Source organism: Megascapheus bottae, chromosome 3 (genome assembly GCF_031878675.1).
Source record: "Megascapheus bottae isolate mThoBot1 chromosome 3, mThoBot2.hap1, whole genome shotgun sequence".
Classification (NCBI taxonomy): domain Eukaryota; kingdom Metazoa; phylum Chordata; class Mammalia; order Rodentia; family Geomyidae; genus Megascapheus; species Megascapheus bottae.
This window is the reverse complement of record NC_143511.1, coordinates 70,738,714-70,762,324: the sequence shown is the minus strand read 5'-3', so window position 1 is coordinate 70,762,324 and position 23,611 is coordinate 70,738,714. Positions and strand designations below refer to the sequence as shown.

Genomic DNA, 23,611 nt, shown 5'->3' with positions numbered 1-23,611 from the left:
GACAGGTTAACCTGCCCTCTCAACTCCGCGGTGGTTCTGGCGTCCTATGCGGTGCAATGTAAGTTATGAAGGGAGTGGTGAGGATGCTTAGCTGATCCTCAGGACATTGCTGCTCTTCTTGTACTGTGGTCCTGTGGGGCCCCAGTTCTCTGGCTGTCCAGGCTGTCCCACTTCTACTTTGACTTGTGCTCTTCTCCTGCTTGGGGATGTTGAATTAAAGAAAGTGGCACAAGAGAAGGGAGTGGATGACCCCCCATGTGGCGTTTCTTCCCAAGGGAACCCATAAGAGACCAGTCAACTATCACACATGGCATTTTCCAGAGCCTTTGCCCAGGTATTTTGATTTGATTGCCATATAAATCCTGGCAGGACAATATTTATACTGGTCACTTCTTAGGGACATGGAAACCGAGACCTAACTAGGTTACGGAATTTGTTGGAAGTCACTCCTGCTGCTTTCTTGGTGCCTGACTAAAATAATACTGAGATCTTAGGAATTTCTATTTAGGGTTTCAAGCTAATGAGTTATATCTAAAGCTACAAAATGGCTGTTCAATAGAATTACAGTGTGAAAGCTGCTCGGCAGTTCTGATTTTCTAATATACCCAGTAAGAAAAATAAACTTTTAGTGTTTTACTCCATTCAGCATATCCAAAATACTATCCTTTATTAAAAATGCTAATGAGATTTTATATTTGTTTATTGTATTAGAAAGATACTCTTAGATTTTAAACTTGTCATGTATCTTCTTTCGGACTAGCCACACATAGTATCTTCCATATTGGATAGAAAATCCAGATAGAGTTTTATATCAAGGCTGGCCTACACTGGAGTAAGAACCCACTAATTTAATCAATAAAAGTGTACTGAGCAGGTATTCCATGAAGGTCTTATAGGAAATGCTAGATGTACATAGTAAGTAGTACCCAACCACATGGAAAGTACAGCATCTCTTTAGAGTGGCTGTGCAAAATTAAGGACTCCCCTCTACCTCCCCAAAGCCCCAAGCCATTGCTGACCAGCAGCTAAAGAAGCAAGATGGTCTAGCCTCAGAGCAGTCACTGACCAAATTAGCCACCCAATTTTGGCCTCAGAATGGCATAAGAAGGCTATCAGGAGCTGCTAATGTGGCTCCAGTCTGTCTCCTTCCTTAGTAGCATTAGAAATAAGAGAAGTGAACAGCAAAATGGCTGAGCCTGCAGCTTACCTACCTATCTTCATGGCCCAGAAGTGTGCAGAGGAGGATTTGGGGGATGATCTCATGATGGAGGACACAGTGAGCCTACTCACGAGTAAGACAGACCAGGCATCGGTCTCTGTCCCACACTTCTCCATAATGGAACACTCCAGTGGTTGTTGCCCTTCCTATAGTACCTCTGGATTCCACCCAGTCATGTTGCATCCACCAGTGGTGTGTGTCAGTGAGTGATTCCTAGACCATGGGGCCCTGCCTCCATCGGGGGCTGAGGAGACCCAGCCTTCCCACACAGCAGGGCCAGTTCACAGCTAGAGCTGCAGACGTGAGAGGCAGACACACAAGGAAGAAGACTGACACACTCAAGTTAAACTCTGTCTCTGACAGAGGCATTAATATTCTTTCTGAATCTCAGGTCTCACCTGTAAATGCAGATGATGGGGGAGTGACTGTGACATCATTGTGTAGCATGACTACTTGATTCTAATTTAGTAGTATGTATAATGGTAACAGTGCTAAAATGCTTCATAACTTGACCATTATTAATGGAGGCAATGAGAAAACAGGCAGAAGCAATATTACCTGGATCTTAACCTTGAGACCCTTCAGGCCTCAGCTCCTTTGCCTGTTAAGTAACAGTATCTGCATTTCATAGGGCTGTAGTGAAGATAATATTAATGATTGTGTACAGATTTTAGAATCATGCTTGGTATATGGCAAGTATTAACTCTTGCTATATTTTCTTCTCTGCCCAGAGAAAAATTGCCTGTTTTAAGCAATAAACTATTTCGAGTAAAATTTAACAGCCCCATTTGAAACATCCCTTCCTGAGCTTCAGTCAACTCTGCTAAGACCGGGGCTGAAAGAGAGTACAGACTGGCTTCTAATGGAAAAACTAGCATCACTATCATGCTAATGAAATCACGTGTTATCAAGCAACCAGTATTTTTATTTTTGTCCTCACCCTCCCCATCCTCATCCTCATCCTTGTGTCTGATGTCATCATCGTCCTCCTCCTCCTCTTCCTCCTCCTCCTCTTCCTCCTCCTCCTCTTCCTCCTCCTCTTCCTCCTCCTCCTCCTCCTCCTCCTCCTCCTCTTCTTCTTCTTCTTTTTCTTCTTCTTCTTCTTCTTCTTCTTCTTCTTCTTCTTCTTCTTCTTCTTCTTCTTCCTCTTCTTCTTCTTCTTCTTGTTCTTCTTCTTCTTCTCCTCCTCTTTTTCATCCTCCCTCTCCCTCTCCTTCTCCTCCTCCTCCTTCTTCCTCCTCCTCCTCCTCCTCCTCTTCCTCCTCCTCCTCCTCCTCCTCCTCCTCCTCCTCCTCCTCCTCCTCCTCTTCTTCTTCTTCTTCTTCTTCTTCTTCTTCTTCTCCTCCTCTTTTTCATCCTCCCTCTCCCTCTCCTCCTCCTCCTCCTCCTCCTCCTCCTCCTCCTTCTTCCTCCTCCTCTTCCTCCTTCTCCTCCTCCTCCTTCTAGCTAGGCAAACACTCTAGGCAATTGCTGGGCACTAGGCTGTTGACCCATATCAACAGTCCTTTTGACTCTACTATTTTTGAGCTAAGGTCGTACTTCGTGTCCAGGCCTACCTGAACTGCAGTGTTTCTTGCCATAACTGATAGATACTGACCACCATACCCAGCTTTTTCTGCAAGATGTAGTCTCAAGAATGAGCTTGCTTGCTTGTTTTCTTTCTTTCTATCTTTTTTTTTTTTTTGGCCTTGGCTGGCCTAGAACTGTGATCCTCCAAATCTCAGCCTCCTGTGTAACTAAGGTCTTACAAACTCCGTGTCCAGTAGATCTTGAACCGTAGTCCTAATCTCTACCTCCTGAGTAGCTAGGATTACAGATATGAGCCACCAATGCCCAGCTAAGGAAACAGTTTCAAGTATAAGCTGTTTGTAATCAACACACACACATACACACACTGTGCACATACATTTGTATGTGATTAATTGTTGGTAGAAAATTACTGCATCAGAAGGCTTGCCAGCATTTGATCTGGCACACTTGGGACTAAATTGTCCCAAGGTGGGTATCATTAATATATAAGTCCTACTGATGATCAGTTAAGAAAGCACATTTTCTTCTAGATTAAAAAGTACAATCTGGGCCCGGAATTTGGCCTTGTGGTAGAGTACTTGCCTAACATGCATGAAGACCTGGGTTTGATTCCTTGGTACCACATACACAGAAGAAAAAAAAACTAGTAGAAGTGGTGCTGTGGTTCAAGTGGTAGAGCCCTAGCTTTGAGAAAGCCCAAGGAACCCTGAGAAAGTTGAGGTCCTGGCAAAAAAAACTATTTTTGAAAAAGTATAATGTTCTGGGGCCGGGAGTTTGGCCTAGTGGTAGAGTGCTTGCCTAGCCTGCACGAAGACCTGGGTTTGATTCCTCAGTACCACATACATAGAAAAAAGCTAGAAGTAGTTCTGTGGCTCAAGTGGTAGAGCACTAGCTTTGAGCAAAAGTCCAAGGACAGAGCTTAGGTCATGAGTTCAAGCCCCATGACTGGCAAAAAAAAAAAGGTATAATGGTTCTGTAGCTAATGTATCTAAAAATAGATGATAGTAGAAGACTTTTGGTAGCCTGTCAAGGGTTTATGAGGTGCAAAGAATTAATGCTTTTGAAAGGAAATTGTTATCCATACTATCTGAGTCTCTGTCTCATCTAGGTTCTGAATCAGGGTCAGGATAGAGAAAGCTTATGTTACCTCCAAGGGCTCTCTGCTGTATCGTGTGTGTGTGTGTGTGTGTGTGTGTGTGTGTGTGTGTGTGTGTGTGTGTGTGTGTGTGTGTGTGTGTGTGATGGGGCTTGAACTCTGGGCCTGCGCACTGTCCCTGAGCTCTTCAGCTCAAGGCTAGTGCTCTACTTCTTGAGCCACAGCACCCCTTCTACCTCCAAGGACTCTACCCAGGTGAGGGAGTTTGGACTATGTGATGTGGTAAGTAGGTAAGAGGAGAGACCATAATAAGAGTCTAGGCCCCCGGGGGGGGAGGGAATGGGGACAAAAACATAAGAAGGGATATCAATGTGTGTGAAGTAATACACCTCCTATCTGGTGAATATAACTGTAACCCTTCTATTAATTACAGTTAAAACAAGAAATGTTAAAAAGAGTCTAGGCTCCTAGTTACAAGCTGAGTTGCAAGTCCACTCTTCCAGTCTTCGATCTCAATTTTCTTATCTATTTGACAGGGAAAAAAAGCACTGCAGCATTGCCTATCACTGGGTTATCCCAGATACCAGGTAGAACGATGTCCTAAACATCTCCATGGATATTTAGCTGCATCTCCCTAGTGGTTAGTGCACAGTTTGGTGCATTAAAATCTTCATGGAAAACCACCCGACAGGAAGGTTTATTAGTGGGATGTGAAGTTCAGAAATCTGTTGGTGATTTTGCTAAAGTAAGAACCTTGTGGTTCACATCTACAAAGTGGCACACAGGTTGAGCCTGCTAGCTGATAGGATAGATGCCAGTCAGGATGCAGCAGCTTATCTATGAGCTGAGGAAACCAACAGAGGAAAATTAAATGTGGTGGTGGTGGGGACGGTCTGTGTTCAGGTTCAAGAAAGCCACTTACAACAATTGGTTGGACGTATAAGATATCAGCAGAAGACTGATGGTCCTCGGGATGAGTGGAGGAGTAGGACATTAACATTGGTCCAGACTACCTGGTCTCAATCTTGCTATCAAAACTGCCTTGGGATAGGGGAATGCTGTTCTTTCTTCCCCTTGAACTTGAGTTTGAAAGAAAGTGATTCTCAGGCCTTCTTACAGGGTACTTTTATATCAGTGCAGACCCATAGTTTCCCACAAACAGTTACATACAGTCACATATAAACTCACCTCCACATTTGGACTTACATCATACAACCTTGATTTATGTCTACAACACGGTCTTACTGACTGGCTTTACAGGCCTGAGGGGTGACCACAACCCCTCTTCTGACCATGGATGGATGGATACATATAGATAGGTAGATAGATAGATATTTTACAGCTGGTTAGTCTAACATCACAATGACCTTGTTATATAACAGTCTGAACAGTGCCTGGCATAAATATAGCATTTTTTTCTTAGCAGGATCTCTTTCTTCTTGCCTAGAGGCCTAAGTGCATACTTCAGTGCTGCTTCAGAGTGAGGGACCTGGGATCAGAACAAGACCTGGCTTCAACACTGCCCTCCAGGAGACTGGGGTTTGGGCTGGGTGGTGTGTATTAGAACCGGCCCTCTATAAGGGCTTCTGTTAGAATCTGGAGCTTATGGTTCAAAACTTCTTAAAGAGTTTCCAGTTAATGTTTTCCTTGTGATGCTTTAGCTGTTCATACAGACTATCGAAAGGCAAAACTAATGAGGATTTCCCCCACCATTCTGTCTTTACAGCGCATTTTGGAGACTTTAATTCTTCTATACATCATCCAGGCTACCTTGTGGACAGCCAGTTTATACCAGATCAAAACGATGACTTCTTAGCCAAGGTGGAATCGCTCCATGAGCAGCACAGGTGAGGGAGTCCAGGTGGGCCTACTTTGGGAACGCAGGTCAGGTATTTTCAGACAGTGCCTTTCTCCTTCCTCTGGATGCTGATCCTCTTTCAAGTTGCGGGGTTTCTTTTGAGCCTTTGAACAGTGATGGTGACCCATTTTTGAGATCCCATTGTCCCACAGACTGCCCCATCCTGATGTGACTTACCATACATAATAAAATACCAGTTTCAACTGGACAAACAAGTGGACCAAAGTACATACCGACAAGTGGGACGTGCATGGGTTCAATTTCTGCACATGTCATTTTTCCCCTCTGGGGAGCCCTTTCCTGGAGCAGCCACCCAGGGCAAGCCACCTCCAGCAAACAGCCTCCTCTTTCATTCCTTTCCTCGGCTGACTGGGGCTACTGTGGCAGCTATTCGGCTCCTGTCAGACAAGGGCCAGGCTGACCCAGGAGGCCAGCTCTCAGGGGACCTCTTGCTTCTTGGGAAGGCCATAAAAACAAAGGGCAAAGCTACCAGTGTACCTTCTGAGAAGGCACTGCCAACCCTCTCTCCCAGAATTACTTCCATGGCACAAGTCACCCTCCTAAAATAGCACAGAGCCAGTGGTGTTTGAAGTGTGAGGCGACAGCTAGAGACCAGACAAAGGCAGAAAGACCTGAAGATTCCCTACTAATTAGGCAATGGGGGGATCAGGAATTCTGGAAGGTGATCATGTTCTCTGCCTGGAGGCTACAGGAGTCCTAAGTGGGGAGTATTTCTTAATAAAAATGAACAGGATCAAAGGAAGAGAAGCACAGTGGACAGAGAAAAATCTGTTCAGTAGAATTCAGGGTTAGATTTGTTAAGGGTAGTAAGTAAGTTTTAGGAATGTTAGGATTTTCTTAAAAGTTGGAGCTAATGTTCTCTATTTGGGGTGAACCCCACACTTTCTGTCTTTTGCAGCGGGCTAAAGCAATCAGAGGCTGAATCTTGCTACATCAACATAGCACGGACCCTGGACTTCTATGGAGTGGAGCTGCATGGGGGGAGAGTATGTATCTGTGGTATGCTTTTAAATTGCAAAAGCTTGGAAAGTTCCTTGAGACTATGTTTCTCCCAAGGTAACAAACATGACCCATTTTTTGTTTTTAATGGCTATTCAGAAAGCTTATTAAGTAGTATTGAGTTTTCCTAATCACTTATCCGGCTATTTTTTTTCATACTTCCCATTGAACAGACTTTTTACTTTTGAAAAATCAGAAGCCTGTGATTTTCCTAAGGCAGTTCCAGATTATGGTTAAATAGTTAAATTTTGTATATGGATCTATTTTTCCAGTTTCTACAACTTTAGCACTATTCAAATTGAACCTACAACTCAAATGTGGTAATTTTATTGGAAAAAAAAGAGTATAGTGACATAAATTGTGAAAATCAATTATTTTTTTTAATTTTTATTTCTTTTGTGTGGATACTAAGACTTGAATTCAAGGACTCTTGCTCTTAGCTGGTGCTCTACCACTTGAGTCACAACTTCAACCCAGTTTTTTTGCTGGTTAATTGGAGATGAGACTCTCTCTGAGTTTTCTGCCTGGGCTGGCTTTTAGTTGTAGTACTTATATCTCAGCCTCCCATGTAGCTAGGATTACAGGTATGAGTCACTGATGCTCATCTTAATAAATATTTCAGGTTGATTGTAATACTTTAATGGCATTGTCTAATATTTGCCATCTGTTGAGCAGATTTCTAAGTGTCAGTGGAGAGCTGGATTTCTTTCTTTTCATTATGCCCTGGGCTAGGTATTGGCATTATTGCCATAAGGCAGGATGGAGAAACTGACACTCAGGTCAGTTGGCACATACAACGAGCTTCAGTACATGGCTTCAGCGCTGTTTAATCATGCCTCATCTTTCTGAAGTACTCTGTGTATGATGAAGGGCAGAGTATAAGCTAAGAGCACAAATTATAAGCTTGCCTTCATTCCAGATGCTTTTGTCTTATTTTAGGATCATACAAATCTTATCAATTTCTTACTCTAATTTTCCCCATTTCACATGAGAAACTAAGGCTTGTGGAAGTGGAGTGAATGACCATATTTTAAATCTGCATAAGTTTACAGAAACCTTCTCCTTTGTTTGTCCCACTTAAGTTCTGTAACAATCCTATGAGGTAGACAGGTAATGTTGATAATGAAGAAAGAAAACAATTCAGATGTTCTTTTTTTAATTTTTCATTTCATTTGCAAATATTTGACCTTGGGAGAATGTTTTTGGGAACCTTAATCAGTAGTGATATTTTTATATCTGCCTGCATTGACCTTTGGCTTCTCCACCCCCAGACTGGAATGTCAGTGCAGTGACACTCTATGGGGCCCACTGACACGTGCCTGCACTCCAAGCTCTTGGAAGCTTAGGGCAAGAGGATCATGATTTTGAGGCCAGCCTGGGATACTCAGCACAGAAAGAAAGACAATAAAGGAGAAGAGGAAATGGCAGGGAGGGAGGAGGGGTCAGTCTGACCCTCTAGGGTTCAGAAGATGACATGTATGGCTAATACCCCTCAAGGTACACTAGGTACTGTGAGCTAACACCCCCAAATCACAATAGGTTTGTACTGCACTACTTAATTTTGATTTTTACTTGGTACCTTTGTGTGTGCGTGTGTACATGCGTGCACGCCATGTGCCCCACTGCTAACACTTGAACTCAGACCCTTGCACTCTCACTTGGATTTTTTGCATAAGACTGAGTTGAGCCATACTTCCACTTCCAGCTTAAAGGAGATTAGTATTGGGGCCAGGAGTTTGGCCTAGTGGTAGAGTGCTTGCCTAGCATGCATGAAGACCAGGGTTCAATTCCTCGGTACCACATACTTAGGAAAAAAATATCAAAAGTGGTGCTGTGGCTCAAGTGGAAGAGCTCTAGCCTTGAGAAAACCCAAGGACAAAGCTCAGGCCCTGAGCCCAAGCCCAAGCCCAGGACTGGCAAAAGAAAAAAAAAGGAGATAAGTATCATACAGACTTTTCTGCAATCCTAAAATCTCAGCCTTCTGAAAAGCTAGGATTACATATGTAAGCCACAAAGTCCAGCTACCACTTAACTTTTTAGTAGTTTTGCAACTCCATTGGTCCAGGTGTCTGTCTCTGGTGCAACTTTAGCTTTGCAGTACCTGGGTGATGGATCAAGGCTGCTTTTCCCTCATCCTGGCTCTCTTCCTACGGCTGGGGCCAGGTCCTTCAGTGCCTCAGTTCAGAGAGACACACATAACTCAGAGCACATTGGCCAGAACCAGTCACTGGGCCCTGCCTCCTGCAAGGGGAATTGGGAGTACAGGTGGCATGGGAATTTAGACAGTAGTAACTGTCCATGACAGTAGGAGTGAAGGAAAGCTGTAGAAACTAGAGATTTTAGAACACCGAGCCACCTGTTTATTTCCTTACCACTTAATTTTTATTTCATTTGTTGATTTCTTCTTACTATATTGTGATTTCTGGTCATGTGTTTAAGGCAACTCTGTTCTTCTTAATTTTGCTTAGACACATACTTTCCGTAGAGTTCCTGTTGTTAGAATTTTAGACTCACCATCATGGCAGCACTGTTTTCCTGAGCAGCTTCTCTGATTCCTCTTAGAGAGTAGAATTGGTATCTTCCAGAACAAGAGAGAACTTAACATTCTATTTACAACATGCTGTACCCTATTGTAAAGCCCCGAATGCCCAGCCTGGTTCCAAGTTTTTTCCAGCATTCTCTGATTCCTGCCTGATAAAAACTTTTAAAGTGGTTCTAAAACTGTTATTGGGGAAAAAATATAAACAGGCTCTTCTGAGTGGAAGCAACATAGCTGACCAAAGTTTGCATCAATTCTAAATAACAACTCCAGCTCTGCTGTCTTTACAATCACAGTGTCTGATTTCAAATAGAAATCTGTGTGGCTCAAGAGAAGGAAGTACTATAGTTTTCAATGTTATTTGGTTACACTCAAGTAGATTTAAAAGAGCCTATGTCTCTGTGTGTGTGCTCTCGTTTCTGTTTTCTATGGCAGGGCCTGGCACATGAGCATTTAGTGAATGCTGGATACATTGGATTTATGAGCAACATTTGTTTCTTAATTGGATTTTCAAATGAATCCTTGTCATCTTTGATCATCCTATCTTGCTAGCTAAAACCTTTCCAGTCATGGAATTTGAGATTACTACAAAGCTCTTCAAGGGAGAGAAACCTTTCTAATTTTCCTGTGGCTATAAAATGCTAATTGTTGAACATGTAAAACACAAATGTTGATTTCAGTGATTCTGTGGGACAAGTAGTCTTAGCTCCTGAAGCCAAGTGCTGGGGCAGGCGGTGCACACATTTCTCTTTGGAAGGATTTGACCCTGGGTACTTGGATCTTAAGTAGCTGCTAAGTAGGGATTTTTGCCTGTGTTCAGAAGCATTTTCCCCTTTGGAGTTTCTACAAACTGCTATTTATAAAAGCGTGGGTGCCTTAAAGTTGCCAGCGGGCACGAGCCTGACTATAACCCGCCGTGAATCTGCGATCTTCCTTCTCATAGGATCTGCACAACTTAGATCTAATGATTGGAATTGCTTCCTCGGGCATTGCTGTGTACCGAAAATACATTTGCACAAGTTTCTATCCTTGGTAAGTGCAAACGGTCCTAATCATTGTCTGAATCATGCTTTAAAAATATGCTGAACAAAAGTAATGTGCCTCTAATTTTAAACATTTTATTTCTAAAGGAAGAGTAGACAGTCTCCACCCCTACTCCCACCTCCAAACATCAGAGTTTTAACCTCTGACTTCTGAATTTGATCCAGAGTTGATATTTGGGGAAATGAGTTTGGTTTTCATTAGCAGTGCGCGCACACACACTCACATGTGTGCGCACACACACACACAGACATCTACCTTCCCCCTCCCCCCTCTATACCATTCATCCTATAGTTTGGGAAATTTGATGGAAACATGACAGATAAATAATATAGGCCAGGTCTCCCTAATCCCCTGTACCCCAGACACCAGTGGCCCTGGACCGCAGTGGATACCCTACTCTGTACGTGTTTCTGTACATACACACCCATGACACAGTCCAGTTCCTCTCGTAGGTACAGTAAGAGGACAACAGTAGTAATTAATGACAAAATAGAACAGTCCCCACAATGTCCTATAATGGAAGTGAAATGAATGTGACTCTCTTATCTTAAAAGAGTCAAGACAAAGACTGCAGTTGCTGAAATTAAAGAAAGCAAAACCGTAGGTGAGGAGACTGCTTTTTTTTTTTTATAGAGAATTTTTGAGTTTGATATGCCAGGCAAAGGGGAATTTTTTTTTTTGTTTCTGTTTTTGCTTCATTTGGGGGGAGTGGTGGTACTGTGGTTTGAACCAGTGCCTTACACTCTTCTCAGCTTCCTTTTTGCTTCGCTTGTTAATTGGATATGGAATCTCATGGACTTTTTTTCTTGGGCTGGCCTTGAACCATATCTCAGCCTTCTGAGTAGCCAGCATCACAGGAGTGGGCCACTGGCTCCGAAAAGGGAGCTTTTGGGAGCCAAGAGTTTGGCCTAGTAGTAGAGTACTTGCCTAGCATACAATCCTTGGATACCACATACATAGGAAAAAGCTGGAAGTGGTATTGTGGCTCAAGTGGTAGAGCTCTGGAGGAGGAGGACTGCCAGCTACAAGAGATGCAGAAGCAGAAGAATGCGCCTGTGAAGAAGAGGAGTTAGGGAAAGAGACAGGAGAAGATTTAGGGGACACATTGCCACAGCAAATTGGATCCTTGGGTCTAAATCTGTTTTTTGACTCAGCAGCATAGAATTTTATGAATTGGCGCAGAAAGATGTTTGTCTCAGCATGGAATATGAGAGGAGAAAAGCCCTGTAAACAAATAAAATCACAGAGGTAATCATCATCATAGCAGATGTCCTTAGCAAGAGCTTCTGGAGCTCCAGTCAGTTATTGCATATTTCACTTATCTCATTTAAACCTGGCACAGGCACCACTGTTGTCCTGTTTCTCACAGGAGGACACTGAGAAATGGATAGGTTGTGTAAGAGCTTATCAGGAGCCGAACTACTAATAATAATTGGTGCACTTGAAATTCATACTCAGATTATTGAGCTCCAACACTTTAGTTCCAACACACACACACACACACACACACACACACACACACACACACACACACACGCACGCACGCACGCACGCACACACACACATACACATTATGTTTGTGGTAAAATGCTTAAATAGGATGATAGATCCGGGAACCCTGACTTTTCTGTTAATGATAGACTAGATCTGCTTTTTGTTTTCTAAATGCTAACATGTCACAGCCCTGTTCAGTTTCACAAGACAGTCAGTATGGCAGGTAACAGGATTCTATCTGCCTTTCTTTACCCTTGCCTCATTAAAAGTCCCTCCTGGGAAGGGAGCAGAGCACCCAACCATGATGTGGCTTGCTGGGATGTGACCTGGGCAGCTTTTTTTGACAGTGGGAACACAAGCCTTGTTCTCTCTTGCCAAGGTCCTCCAGCTCCAGGGACTTCAGGTAGGGAAGTCTCTTCCTCCTGGATGCCACAGGCCAGAACCACTTGCACCCAGCTCTGTCTGTGACTGAGCTTGTAAAGTCCCCACAGGTAGGCAAAGGGCTGGACTGAGACCTGTATGAGTTCCATAAAGATTCCTCAAGAGCAAAGCAGGAGACTTGGTCCTAGAAGCAAGGTTGTAAGCAGAAACCTTGCTAGAACCTTCAGGGACTCGTACACCCTTCAGGTCCCCCAGACTCACCTGCAGACCTTCCTGTACCTCCTGTATCCTTCAACGTCAGCCAGCCCCTGTTGAGGCCTGGCCCTGCCTTCTTAAAGACCACCAGGAAGGCCAACCCCAGATGGTGATCCCAGGCTATTAAATCAGATACATGCAGGAAGGACCCTGGGGCTGTGAGGTAAATACTTAAGCACAAACAGTGGGGAATAGGGCACAAGAGTAGGTTAGGCTTGAGTGTGGTGTGGGTGTGGGGAGCAGAGGGAGGCTTGATTCTTAGTACTGTGAGGAGACCCTGGGTTCTCTCTCTCTCTCTCTCCCCTTCCCCCTCCCCCCGTCATGTAGTAGTCACACAGTGGTTTGGCTGTGCATGCCATTGTTTATTTAGTACCTATATCCTTCATTAAATTATAATTGCACTCTCTCCAAAATGCTTAGTGCATTTGGATGATGGTATGTTGCTTCCTTCCTTAGGAACAAATGAAGGGGAAGTAGGGACCCCTGTAGTCCCTGCAATCTAGAGACAACATAGTTCCTATCTGCCATTATCAGATTTGTTCAGGGGAGAGTGCTGTCAGATGTAGAAACTGAGGCTAGCACAAGAAGAGAGAGCACGGAGCTGGACATCCTGAATCACAGGACCCGGTAGAGGGTGAAGGCAGCAGGGAATACCAGCTCCATGGTTTCCATAAGCTGAGCAGGCCAGGGTAAAGACTCAGAAGCGCATTGTCCAGACTTCTAAGAAATGGGAATTTCCGTGTCTGCCCTTTAGCAGAGGAAGCAACAAGGAGGAGATAGCAGAGCAGGCTTCCACTCATATTAAGACCAGTGTTTCCAAAGGGATGAAGCTAACAGCCTCTGGTGCTTAGATGAGGAGCCTGCAGTCATCCATCCATTCACTTGTCACAAGTATGTCTGCCAACAGATGAAGTGTACAATATTGAATATGTATTGTAAGTGTACCTTCCATGTTGCTGAGCCACCTGGGCAATGAATAAACTTCCACTTTACTTACCCAGCCTCTGTTCTAGAATATTCTACTAAAGTCCTCATGTGCTCCTAGAGAATCCTTTCTTCTCCAGGCTTGTGTAAAAGTAAGGAACAGTGGGGAAAAGCCTCTCTCCTAAGGATCACAATAGCTTGGCATCAGTGAATATAGGTGATTAAAAAATCCAGTCATAGACCATCAAGCATCCAGGGCCTACTGTGTGTCAGTCATCATGCTAAGGGCAGCTTTGGGAACAAGGCAATGCTACTCCACAGAGTTCATAGTGTCCGACCCAAGAGCACAGTCTCTGGTGTCCCTGGGCTTAATCTTGACTTCCAGCCATGATAGCTGTGGTAACAATACAGACTTCTCAGAATGGTTGTGACCTCTAATGGGGAGGATGTATACAAAGCCTTTTGTAGCAGCCCGGTACGTAGAAATATACACCAAGGGCTGAGGATGTGTAGGACATTGGTAGAGTACTTGCTTAGCATGTTCTAGGCTAGTGCACTGCAAAACACACACACACACTATACTTCTATCACACACATTCCATGTATGGATACGTATACACATATATCTGTGTGTGTATGTATATATTTACATGCATACATACTTGGTTATCAGTGGCTTTCACTCTATCACGTGCCTAATAAAGAAGTCCTTGGAAAGAAGCCATATTAGTACATTCCTGCAATCAGAGATGGGAAGATTATGATTGGAGTCCATCTAAGACAAAAGTTACCAAAACCCTTTCTCAAAAACAAGCTGGGTATGGTGGTTTACTTCTTAATCACAGATATGTAAAAGGAAGGAGTTAGGAGATTTGGGTCCAAGGCCAGTCCAGGTGAAGCGTGAGACCCTATCTGTAAACTTAAAAGCAAAATGCTATGATTCCATTGGTACAATGTTGCCTAGTTAGCGCATGACCCTAAGTTTAACCCTCAGTCTCTGGGGTGGAGATGGGGGAAGAGACTCCTGGACACGTGGCTGCTAGGTAATGGAGCTGGGGCGTGACCCAGGCCTGTGCGCTCCTCCCTCACACTGCCCTCAGCTGTCCTCCCCACCAGCACCACAGGGCTGCAGTGTCACAAAAGCAGCTTGCAGCAGAGCAGGCGCAAGGCCCATGATTCTTGTTCTTTAAAAGCTACATCACAATCCAGAGGTCCTGCAAGAGATGAGACCTGGCCCAGTCAGCTCTTTGCTGTTTAGCTGAGGCAGTGGGGATGCTGTGGTTTCCATAGTGAATGGCATTCTGGACTGCCAGGAGCCACCGGTCACTTGCATCTGGAGTAGAGAACACACCTTGAAAAGATCCACCAACACCTGGATAAGCCTGATGCTTGTATTTTATTTCTTTGTTGTCATTTTTCTTTTTTGTGTGTTTATGTTTTGTTCTGTTTTGGACAGGGTGAACATTCTCAAAATTTCTTTCAAAAGGAAAAAGTTCTTTATACATCAGCGTCAGAAACAGGTGAGTTGCATCCATGCTTGCTTTGTTTCAATGTGTGTGTGTGTGTGTGTGTGTGTGTGTGTGTGTGTGTGTGTACTGATAACTGAGGCTTTAACTCTAGGCCTGGGTTCTGTCCCTTAGCTTTTTAACCCAAGGACATAGGCTCTGCCACTTGAGCCAAAGCTTCAATTCCAGCTTTTTGGTAGCTAATTGGAAATAAGAGTCTCATAGACTTTTCTGCCTGGGCTATTTTTTTGTGTGTTGGGGGGGGGGGGGGGCGGTCATAGGGCTTGAACTTAGCCTGGCTCTGTCCCTGAGCTCTTTTCAGCTTAAGGCTATTGTCCTACCCTTAAGCCAAGCCTCACTTCCTGTTTTCTAGAGGTTAATTGGAGATAAGAGTCGCTGGTCCTTCTGTGCCTGGGCTGGTTTTGAACCTTGATCCTCACCCCTCAGCCTCCTGAATAGAATTACAAGTGTGAGCCATTCCAGGGCTTGGTATTTTGAAATTACTCCTACTCTTAGTTCTTTGGGCTTTGGAGGCAGATTGCACCTAAATAACGAGGAGGAAAGTGTCCCTGGACTGGCAGGTCTTCCATAAGCGACAGTGAAAGGTTGAGCTTCCTTTGGAATTTGAGAGTGGGTGCAAATCCTGGCTCTTCCCTTGACTAGCTAGCTGCACAGGCTCTGTCATCTCCTCTAGCTGAATTACCTTGTTTCCATTAACTCAGTGATGCCCGCTACTCAGGGAAAGAGGTGGATTAAGCAAAGAATGTCCAGCAAAGCCCACACCACATAGCAACAATAAATGTCACTGGCCAGATTCTTCTTTCAACGTGTTGAACTCACCATGGCCTGTGCTGTGTCTGACAGGATGAGTCACTGGTGTGAGCTAGTTAACTAAGTTTGTTTAGCCACAGGGAGAAGCGGATTCAGAGGTAAGAAAGCTCAAGCTACCACAGCTGTTGAGAGAGGAAGATGGAATTTGGACAGATTATTATGAATCTGAGATGCCTGCTCTTTGCATACCACACCCTGTCTTGTTATGCTGTGTATTTGTCACTCTATATCCACATCTCAGTTCTTCAAAGATAATATGTCCTTAAACTGACACCTTCCCATGGACCTGAACCCATAGAAATGGGTGCAGTAAAGCTCAGAGAAAGCATAGACCAGAATCTGGGTCACCTGACTTTCCCAGTGCCTGCAAGGTTCAACATAGCACCAAAAATGCATGATAAATGAGAAAACTTTATGAAGAATGACAACAGCGTCAATCATTTAAATGCACACCAACCAGGTCTCACTGTAGAGGAAGCAAAGAAAGAATTCTCCAGGGTTATAGAATTACTGTTGTCTGATAGTAGAAAGGTTATTTATTGAGGAAAGAGATGTTTCCAGACCTAAATTCTTAAAGGCACATAATGCACATTAGCCCAATCTTGAGACGTGAGCAGGTTTGAAACATGGAGATTTGTGATGAGGGGTTCTTAGCTTTGAGTTCATGGAGGGGTGACGGTTCTGCTCTGCAATATTCCTAGGGCACTGGGCTCTGGTGAAGGCTCGTGGAAGCTTGCTTCCTGGTATCTGGGGGTGGCTGATATGAGATCTGTCACCCTGTGTCTTTATAGTGAGCTCTCTGTTGTTCTCGCAGGCTGAATCCAGGGAACATATTGTGGCCTTCAACATGCTCAGTTATCGATCTTGCAAAAACTTGTGGAAATCCTGTGTGGAGCACCATTCATTTTTCCAGGCAAAGAAGTTACTACCTCAAGAAAAGAATGTTCTGTCTCAGTACTGGACTTTGGGCTCCAGGAATCCCCAAAAGTGAGTTTACCTTAAGAACAGTGTACACACTGGACTGAGATCCCAACATGTCCTGGCCATCACTAGGTGGTGGACACTTTAGGGCATGGCTCAAGTGGCAGAGTCTTGGGTTCAAAACACTAGCTGGGAGTTTGGCCTAATGGTAGAGTGTTTGCCTAGCATGCATGAAGACCGGGTTCGATTCTTCAGTACCACCTACATAGAAGAAAACCTGGAAGTGGTACTGAGGCTCAAGTGGTAGAGCTCTACCCTTGAGAAAAGTCTAAGGACAGTGCTCAGGCCCTGAGCTCAAGCCCAGGATTGGCCAAAAAAAAAAAAAAAAAAAAAAAAAAAAACGTAAGAAGGAAAGAAAGGGGGATGGAGCGGGAGGGAGGGAGGAAAGAAGTTAATTCAAATTGAAGAAATGGAAAATCAGTCTTCATGACCAAGTATAAACATGTAATTGAGAGGGAAAGCATGAAGTAAAACCACTAGTAATAATCCCCCTCTTCCTCATTATGTGCAGCTTCCTTGCTTCTTTGTGGCGGTGGATGATATTATCATGATGTCACTGTTTCTGAGTTACTCAGAAGCCATTTATTCTTTCAAATAAGAATTTATGGGAATGTAGTCTTGACTTATGTTGGAGCTAATCCTCTGAACATGTGTCATGAGGAATTGAATCCAGGTCTAGGGTGCTGAAGAATGGGGTTCAAATCCCACCTTATCTCCTTGAATATTAAGTTGATGCTAGTTTCCTCATCTGCAAACCTTCTTGTCTGTAGCTAGTACAAGGCTAGATTCTGCTCATTTCACACAGCATAACAAACAATCTCTATTTCAGTGGCTTAAAGCAACACCATTCTGTTTTACTTTAAAGATGTTGTGGGCTAGGAATTCAGGAAGAGCTTGGCCAGATGACTCTTTCATGCCATGTGGACCAGAGGGGAATTCTGTGATACGTAGCTGGGAGCTGGACTAGTGTGGCAGATCTGAGGCTGCTTTTCCCACATGACTGGTGGGGTCTCCTGGGCCCTCTTGCCTTGTCCATGTGGTCTCTGCTGCAGGGTGGCTGAATTTTTTTTTTCTATAGAGGCTTCAAGAGCCAAAGACAAAACTAGTCACTCCCCCTACGGGAAAGTCTGGAAACTGGTACAGTCCATCTGTTGATTAAGAGAATCATAGACAGTCTGGAGTCAAAGGACTAGCAGGTGTCTGTAATCCTCCGGGGCTCACTTGGGGCACAGAAAGGAGGGTGGGGAGCACACATCAGCAGTTACCAGCGTCAGCACACTGAAGTTCTGCTCTTGTCGCCTCTGTTTAGTTCACAAATGAGGTAACTGGAGCTTAGAGCAGTTACAGGATTTTCCCACCCCTAGGGATGCACAGAGTGTCCTTTGAAAGGTTCCATGTAAAAAGAACCAGACGAGTGTTTCCCAAGTGTACCGGGCAATGACACTCTGAGTTGTACACATTTGGGGATTTCCACAGTAATCCTTGAATCTTGCAGCTTGTTCCTTTAAAAAAAAAAAGTTAATCTTACATCCTTAATCAGTGAATGATAACTGTTTGTGATGTGACCAGGCCTCAGGGGAAAAACTCTCTCACCAGCACCACTGGGGAACATTTGATCAGGATGGTAACGGGTGGTTTGTGTAATTAGCACGTGATATTTTAGGGAGAGTTTGGTTTTTATTTGTCTTTGTTTTGTTTTTGTTGGTTGGTTGCTTGGTTGTCCAGTTTTAGGCCACTAAGAAATGTGTAGAATGTTTTCCTAAGGTATTAGAACATGGTTTAAATTTGAAATGCCAAAACTAACCACTAACGCCCTTCTGGTTATTTTCCAAGTTGTATAGAGAGATCATTCTCCAAGATTAAAACTTTGTAGATATAACTAAAGTTCAGAGGTAACCCTCAGGTAGTACATTCAAAGAATGTGATCTGAAACTATACTTTCTAAGTATATTCTCAGGTTCTCTGCCCAAGAGTTAGCAGTGATTTATGGTGGCAGCTTTCACCAGCCTGGGTGACAAAGTGCATCTGGAAGGGTGGTTAATACTTTTACTCTTACCGCCTTGAGTAAAGTGACACTCTCCTGAAGTTATTTGAACTGCATTTCTGTGCTGTCCTGGCATTCCTAATGATCTGGTAAGCTTTGGTTATAGTGAAGCAACCGGTTTGCTTAAAGTAGCTGAAACATGAAAGCATTTCCACCAAGAGAAGAAAAGGAACATAAGGAAAAGCCAGGCTGAGAGAGCCTCTCCTGAGATCTTCTCTGCCTCCACTCCAACCAACATGTGTTGATTGTCATCAGGAAAAAGCTGAGTGACTCTGGTCCACATGGACTGCATTTTTTTCTTTCCCATGGCATATGTGAGAAATGACCTTATCTCTGATTTTTCAGGTCTGTAAATAACCAATATTGCAAGAAGGTAATTGGAGGAATGGTGTGGAATCCAGCCATGAGAAGGTCCTTATCAGTGGAGCATCTAGAAACCAAGAGTCTGCCTTCCCGGTCCCCTCCAGTCACCCCCAACTGGTATGTCCTCTTTTGTTCCATGTACTAGTGAACATGTTTGCTCTCCTGCAGACACACAACAGGCATGGTAACTCACTCCTGTAATCTTAGCTACTCTAGAGGCAGAAATTAGGAGGACTGAGGTGAGCCCAGGCAAAAGTCCACAGAACCCCATCTCAATAAAAGCTGGGAGCAGGGGTACACCTCTGTCATCCAAAGCTATGTGAGACACGTAAATAGATGGGTTGCAGTCCAGCCTAGTCCAGACAAACAAAATGAGGTTTACTTGGAAAAATTAAGAAAGCACAAAGAACAAGTGGTATAACTCAAGCAGTAAGGCACCTTCCATGCAAGTGTAAGGCCTTTAGTCCAAACTCCAGTACTTGCAAAAATATGTACACATAACTGTATACATGTATGTGTAGATATGTGTATTTTTAATTTCGTCAGCACAGATGGCCTGAAGTCATATCCATCACTTTAGAAATACAACACATTTTTGTGTTAGGAACACTCAAAATCCTTTCTATTTACCAGGTATGGTGTTTCACACTCAGATGCTCAGCAGGCATCTGAGACAGAAGAAAGCTCTAGTGTTTGAGGCTAGCCTTGGCTACATATTAAGCATCTGTCTTAAAACAATAACAAAAAAAACCCTTTCTATTAGCAATATGTAATTCGCAATTATATGTTGTCAGCCATAGTTACCCTACTGTGTTAGAATAGTAGATGTTATTTTTCCCATTCTGAGATGCGTGTGTGTGTGTGTGTGTGTGTGTGTGTGTGTGTGTGTATGGTAATGGGACTTTGAACTCAGAGCCTCATGTTTGCTAGGCTGGCCTAATACCACCCAGCCATGCTTCCATTCCCATGTATTATTGATTAGGATAAAGGTCTTCCTTACCTGCTTCCCCAAATGGACTCTTAATTAGATTTCTGCCCAAGCTGGCCTTGAACCTCAATTTTCTTATTGTTAGCCACACCATAGTGAAGATTGAAGATGTGAACTAAGATGGTCTTTTTGAGAAATTTAATTGATCTTAAGAAATTTGAGCAACTCCACAATAGAGCCCTCACCCAGTATGTGCAGACCGTGGTTTCCATTCTCAGTACCACAAAGTAAATAGACAACAAAACTTGGCATATTCCTGTTAAAATCATGGCACACACTAGTAATATTAAACGTCTGAGAAGTCCTGTGGTAAAGAAACAGCATAGAACTTTAATATTTTTGTTAACATCCCACAAAGTAAACTTTAGAGAAACCCAGCAAAGGATGTAAGGATTCAAGACCCTCTGTACCAGTAGTAAAGATGGAAGTAGTATGACAGCTTGTCAAGAGTATGAAATCAACCAAGCATAGTAGCATACACCTATAATCCTAGCTGTTTAGGAGGCATAACTAGAATGCTGGCCCTAGGCAAAAACTCAAGCCCCTACCTGAAACAAGCAAAAAAAAAAAAATAGCTGGGTTCAAGTAGCAGAGTGCTTTTCTAATAAGCATGAAGCCCTGCAGTTAAATCCCACCAAAAAGGAAAAGCAAAAAGAAAATGAACTTAACTTTCAAAGAGTGAGGAATATGTGTGCCTGGGGTATAGCACAGTGGCAGGAGACCTGTCTAGCATCATCAAGACTGGGGCCTTGATTCAGTCCCTTGACCACTGTGAACTCAGTTTTCTCATCTATAAAAAGGTTACAAAAATGACTGCAAATGAAGTCATAATGCACATTTGCTTTGTAAGCAAGAGTCTGATGAGAATTGTTTTCTTACTGTCATCCTATCCTAATATCCCTTCAAGACATTACCCTGTTTCTGTGGATGTCTCTAAAAAGGTTAGGCATCTGTAAAAGGAAAACTCAATCATCTCTGCTCCCAGCTCCATATAGACATTGTGTCTCTAAGGACAGGCAAGCCTAGAAGTTCCTGAGCCAGGATCTCTTGGGACTGAGGGAAACAGACAGGTAGGACTTACTGGGCTCAAGGCCCTCCACTGGAGAACTCATGTTCTGGGACAGGGATGTGATGGGAGTCCATCTTGGAAACTGTGGCATGATAAACAGATTTGCTTCCTGGGTTTCCAAGATGGAGACACCTCATTCTAAAGAGGTAATTATATGCTGTAAGGAAGCCATTTCATGTACCTCAGAGTCTCTTAATCAGACAACAATGCAAGGAACTTAGAGAAAGCACCAAGCAGGATTCGGGAGAATAGCAGCAGTGGATGTTGTCACAGCTGTGGCGTGAAGCCCTTGCTGTTAGGTACAGGTCCTCTCCAAGGGGTCAGAAGAGCCCTTTTACTTTTTGGTGGACACAGCATTGATGACTGCCCAGGGGCTTGCAAGTGATAAAGGCCCTGACAGCCCAAGGAGTAATAGCTAGCAAAATAATACAAGAAGGGAAACTGGGAAAGATGGAAGACGACCTGACTGCACCTGCTACAGGAACTGTGCTCAAGTGTGGCCCTGATTTCCCGAGTACACTAACTTGGCTCAACCTCCAGAGCCCAGAGAAGTGACAGAACTTGCCTGTGGTACGTGGACTCGACTGCTCATGGGCAGGGCAGCACTTCGAGCCCCATCTCATGACATGCATGTAATAAAGGATAGTTTTTTAAAAGCTGGTATCTCCTCTTGACTCAAGAGAAAATTACCTTCTAGGATGTAGATAATCTGAGGTTTGAGTGTTGCCAAGAATTATACCAAGCTTCTAAACCTTGCATAAACATTATTTAAATTGCCTTATGAACATTCAGCATGGCCTCTTTACATCTTGAGAGCTGAGATCTTTCCGCAAGAATTCCCTCTAGCTGGGCACTGGTGGTTCATATGTGTGATCCTAGCTACTCAGGAAGCAGGAATCACAGGATTGTAGTTGAGAGACAGCTCAAGCAGGAAAGTCCATGAAACTCTAATCTCTAATTAACCATCAGAAAATAAGAAGTAGCACTATTGCTCAAGGTGGTAGGGTGCTTTCCTTGAGCAAAAAAATCTTAGAGACAGTGCCCAGGCCCTGAGTTCAAGCCCCATGACCCACAAAAAAGAAAAAAATAACTTCAGTACCACTGACTAGAATTATAAGCTCTGTCTCCTGCCTATGTGTAAGGCTGAGACTACATTATGGGGGCTCCTGCATCTGCTCAGTGTCAACCCTGGGGAGTTCCAATGGTGCAAGAATGGATGAATTGTTCTAGTAAATTCATTTGCTGGTTTTAAGATAAGGTCAGGATGCTCTTGAATTTGCTATGTATTCAAGTCAGACCTGGAACTCAAAATCCTATTGCATCAACCTCCCAAGTGCTAGGATTACAGGTGTGTGCCACCAGGCTTGGCTCTGGGTCTTGCCCTTCTAACAGTGTCAGCCAAGGCATCCTTGGAGAAGCTAGGGTCCAGCATGGCATCACTGACAGCTGTCTGACCTCTGAGCAGAATTTGCTCTCAGTACTCTGCACCTTCCCCTTCTCTGTACATAGGCGAAGTCCTCGTCTCCGGCATGAAATCCGAAAGCCCCGACACTCTTCTGCAGATAACCTTGCGAATGAGATGACCTATATTACGGAAACTGAAGACGTGTTCTACACCTACAAGGGCTCCTTGTCCCCCAAAGACAGTGACTCCGAAGTCTCTCAGAACCGCAGTCCACACCGAGAGTAAGAATCTTGTGGTTTTCCTTTCCTGGTCTCTGCTTTTATGGTTTTTGTGGCATTTGCTGAGGGTTGGGCTTCCATTTTCAGAGGAGTCCAAAACTGGTGCCTGCAACCAACTCCTGTTTAGATACCAAGTCCGCACTGCCTGGGTGGACAGGAAACAGCCCGTGCGTCTGACAGCTCGCCCTCTTGTCTGTCACAGACTTGCTTTCCAGGTTCCTGGTTCCAGGTTCGCTTGCAAAGGGTGCTCTGGGCTGAGTCAGTCCATACTGTAGGAGCACACAGCCCCAGGCCCACCTTTTATATGACTAGTTCATGAGCATGTTTCTAGTCTGTGGTTTAAATCACTGGGAACTGGTTTACTTCTAAAAAAGCCTCCTCAGAGCAAGAGAATGTCTTGAGGGATTGTTTGCTTTTCATTTTTAATGACTAGTTATGGGGGGCGGGGTAATGTTAACACATCCCTGATTTTCTTTCTCAACATTTTGATCTTCTATGTCTCTTCCTCTTAGGGTGACAGATTCCCTTCCTCAGTCAAGGCCTGTTTAAAAACAAAACAAAACTCTTCTAAAAGAATGGCATGGGCCATGGTTTTGTTTGTTTGCTTTATTATTTTAAGATAACAGACAGCTAACAGCTTCCTTTTTGCCTAGATCACCAGGGAGCTCGAAGGTATATGTTAGGCCCAGTTACATTTGCTTCGCTGGGCCCAGGTTGCTTTTCTTCCTTCTTTGCCTTTGTCATACAGTTCTGTCATAGGTATTCACTGTAGGGTGTGCAATCTCAG

General features: G+C 43.8%; 1 protein-coding gene across 2 annotated transcripts in view; it reads left to right on the top strand.

Annotated features, from left to right (window-relative positions):
• The window catches only part of Ptpn3 (protein tyrosine phosphatase non-receptor type 3), an 81,822-nt gene that overhangs the window by 16,622 nt on the left and 41,589 nt on the right, over window positions 1-23,611 (top strand). For both annotated transcript variants that reach the window (XM_090330408.1, XM_090330407.1), the window contains 8 exons: window positions 6-58; window positions 5,572-5,692; window positions 6,623-6,710; window positions 10,206-10,294; window positions 14,817-14,880; window positions 16,511-16,683; window positions 19,067-19,201; window positions 22,651-22,827. In XM_090330408.1, coding sequence (XP_090186534.1) covers window positions 6-58; window positions 5,572-5,692; window positions 6,623-6,710; window positions 10,206-10,294; window positions 14,817-14,880; window positions 16,511-16,683; window positions 19,067-19,201; window positions 22,651-22,827 — 900 coding nt within the window. The remainder of the gene's footprint in view (window positions 1-5; window positions 59-5,571; window positions 5,693-6,622; window positions 6,711-10,205; window positions 10,295-14,816; window positions 14,881-16,510; window positions 16,684-19,066; window positions 19,202-22,650; window positions 22,828-23,611) is intronic.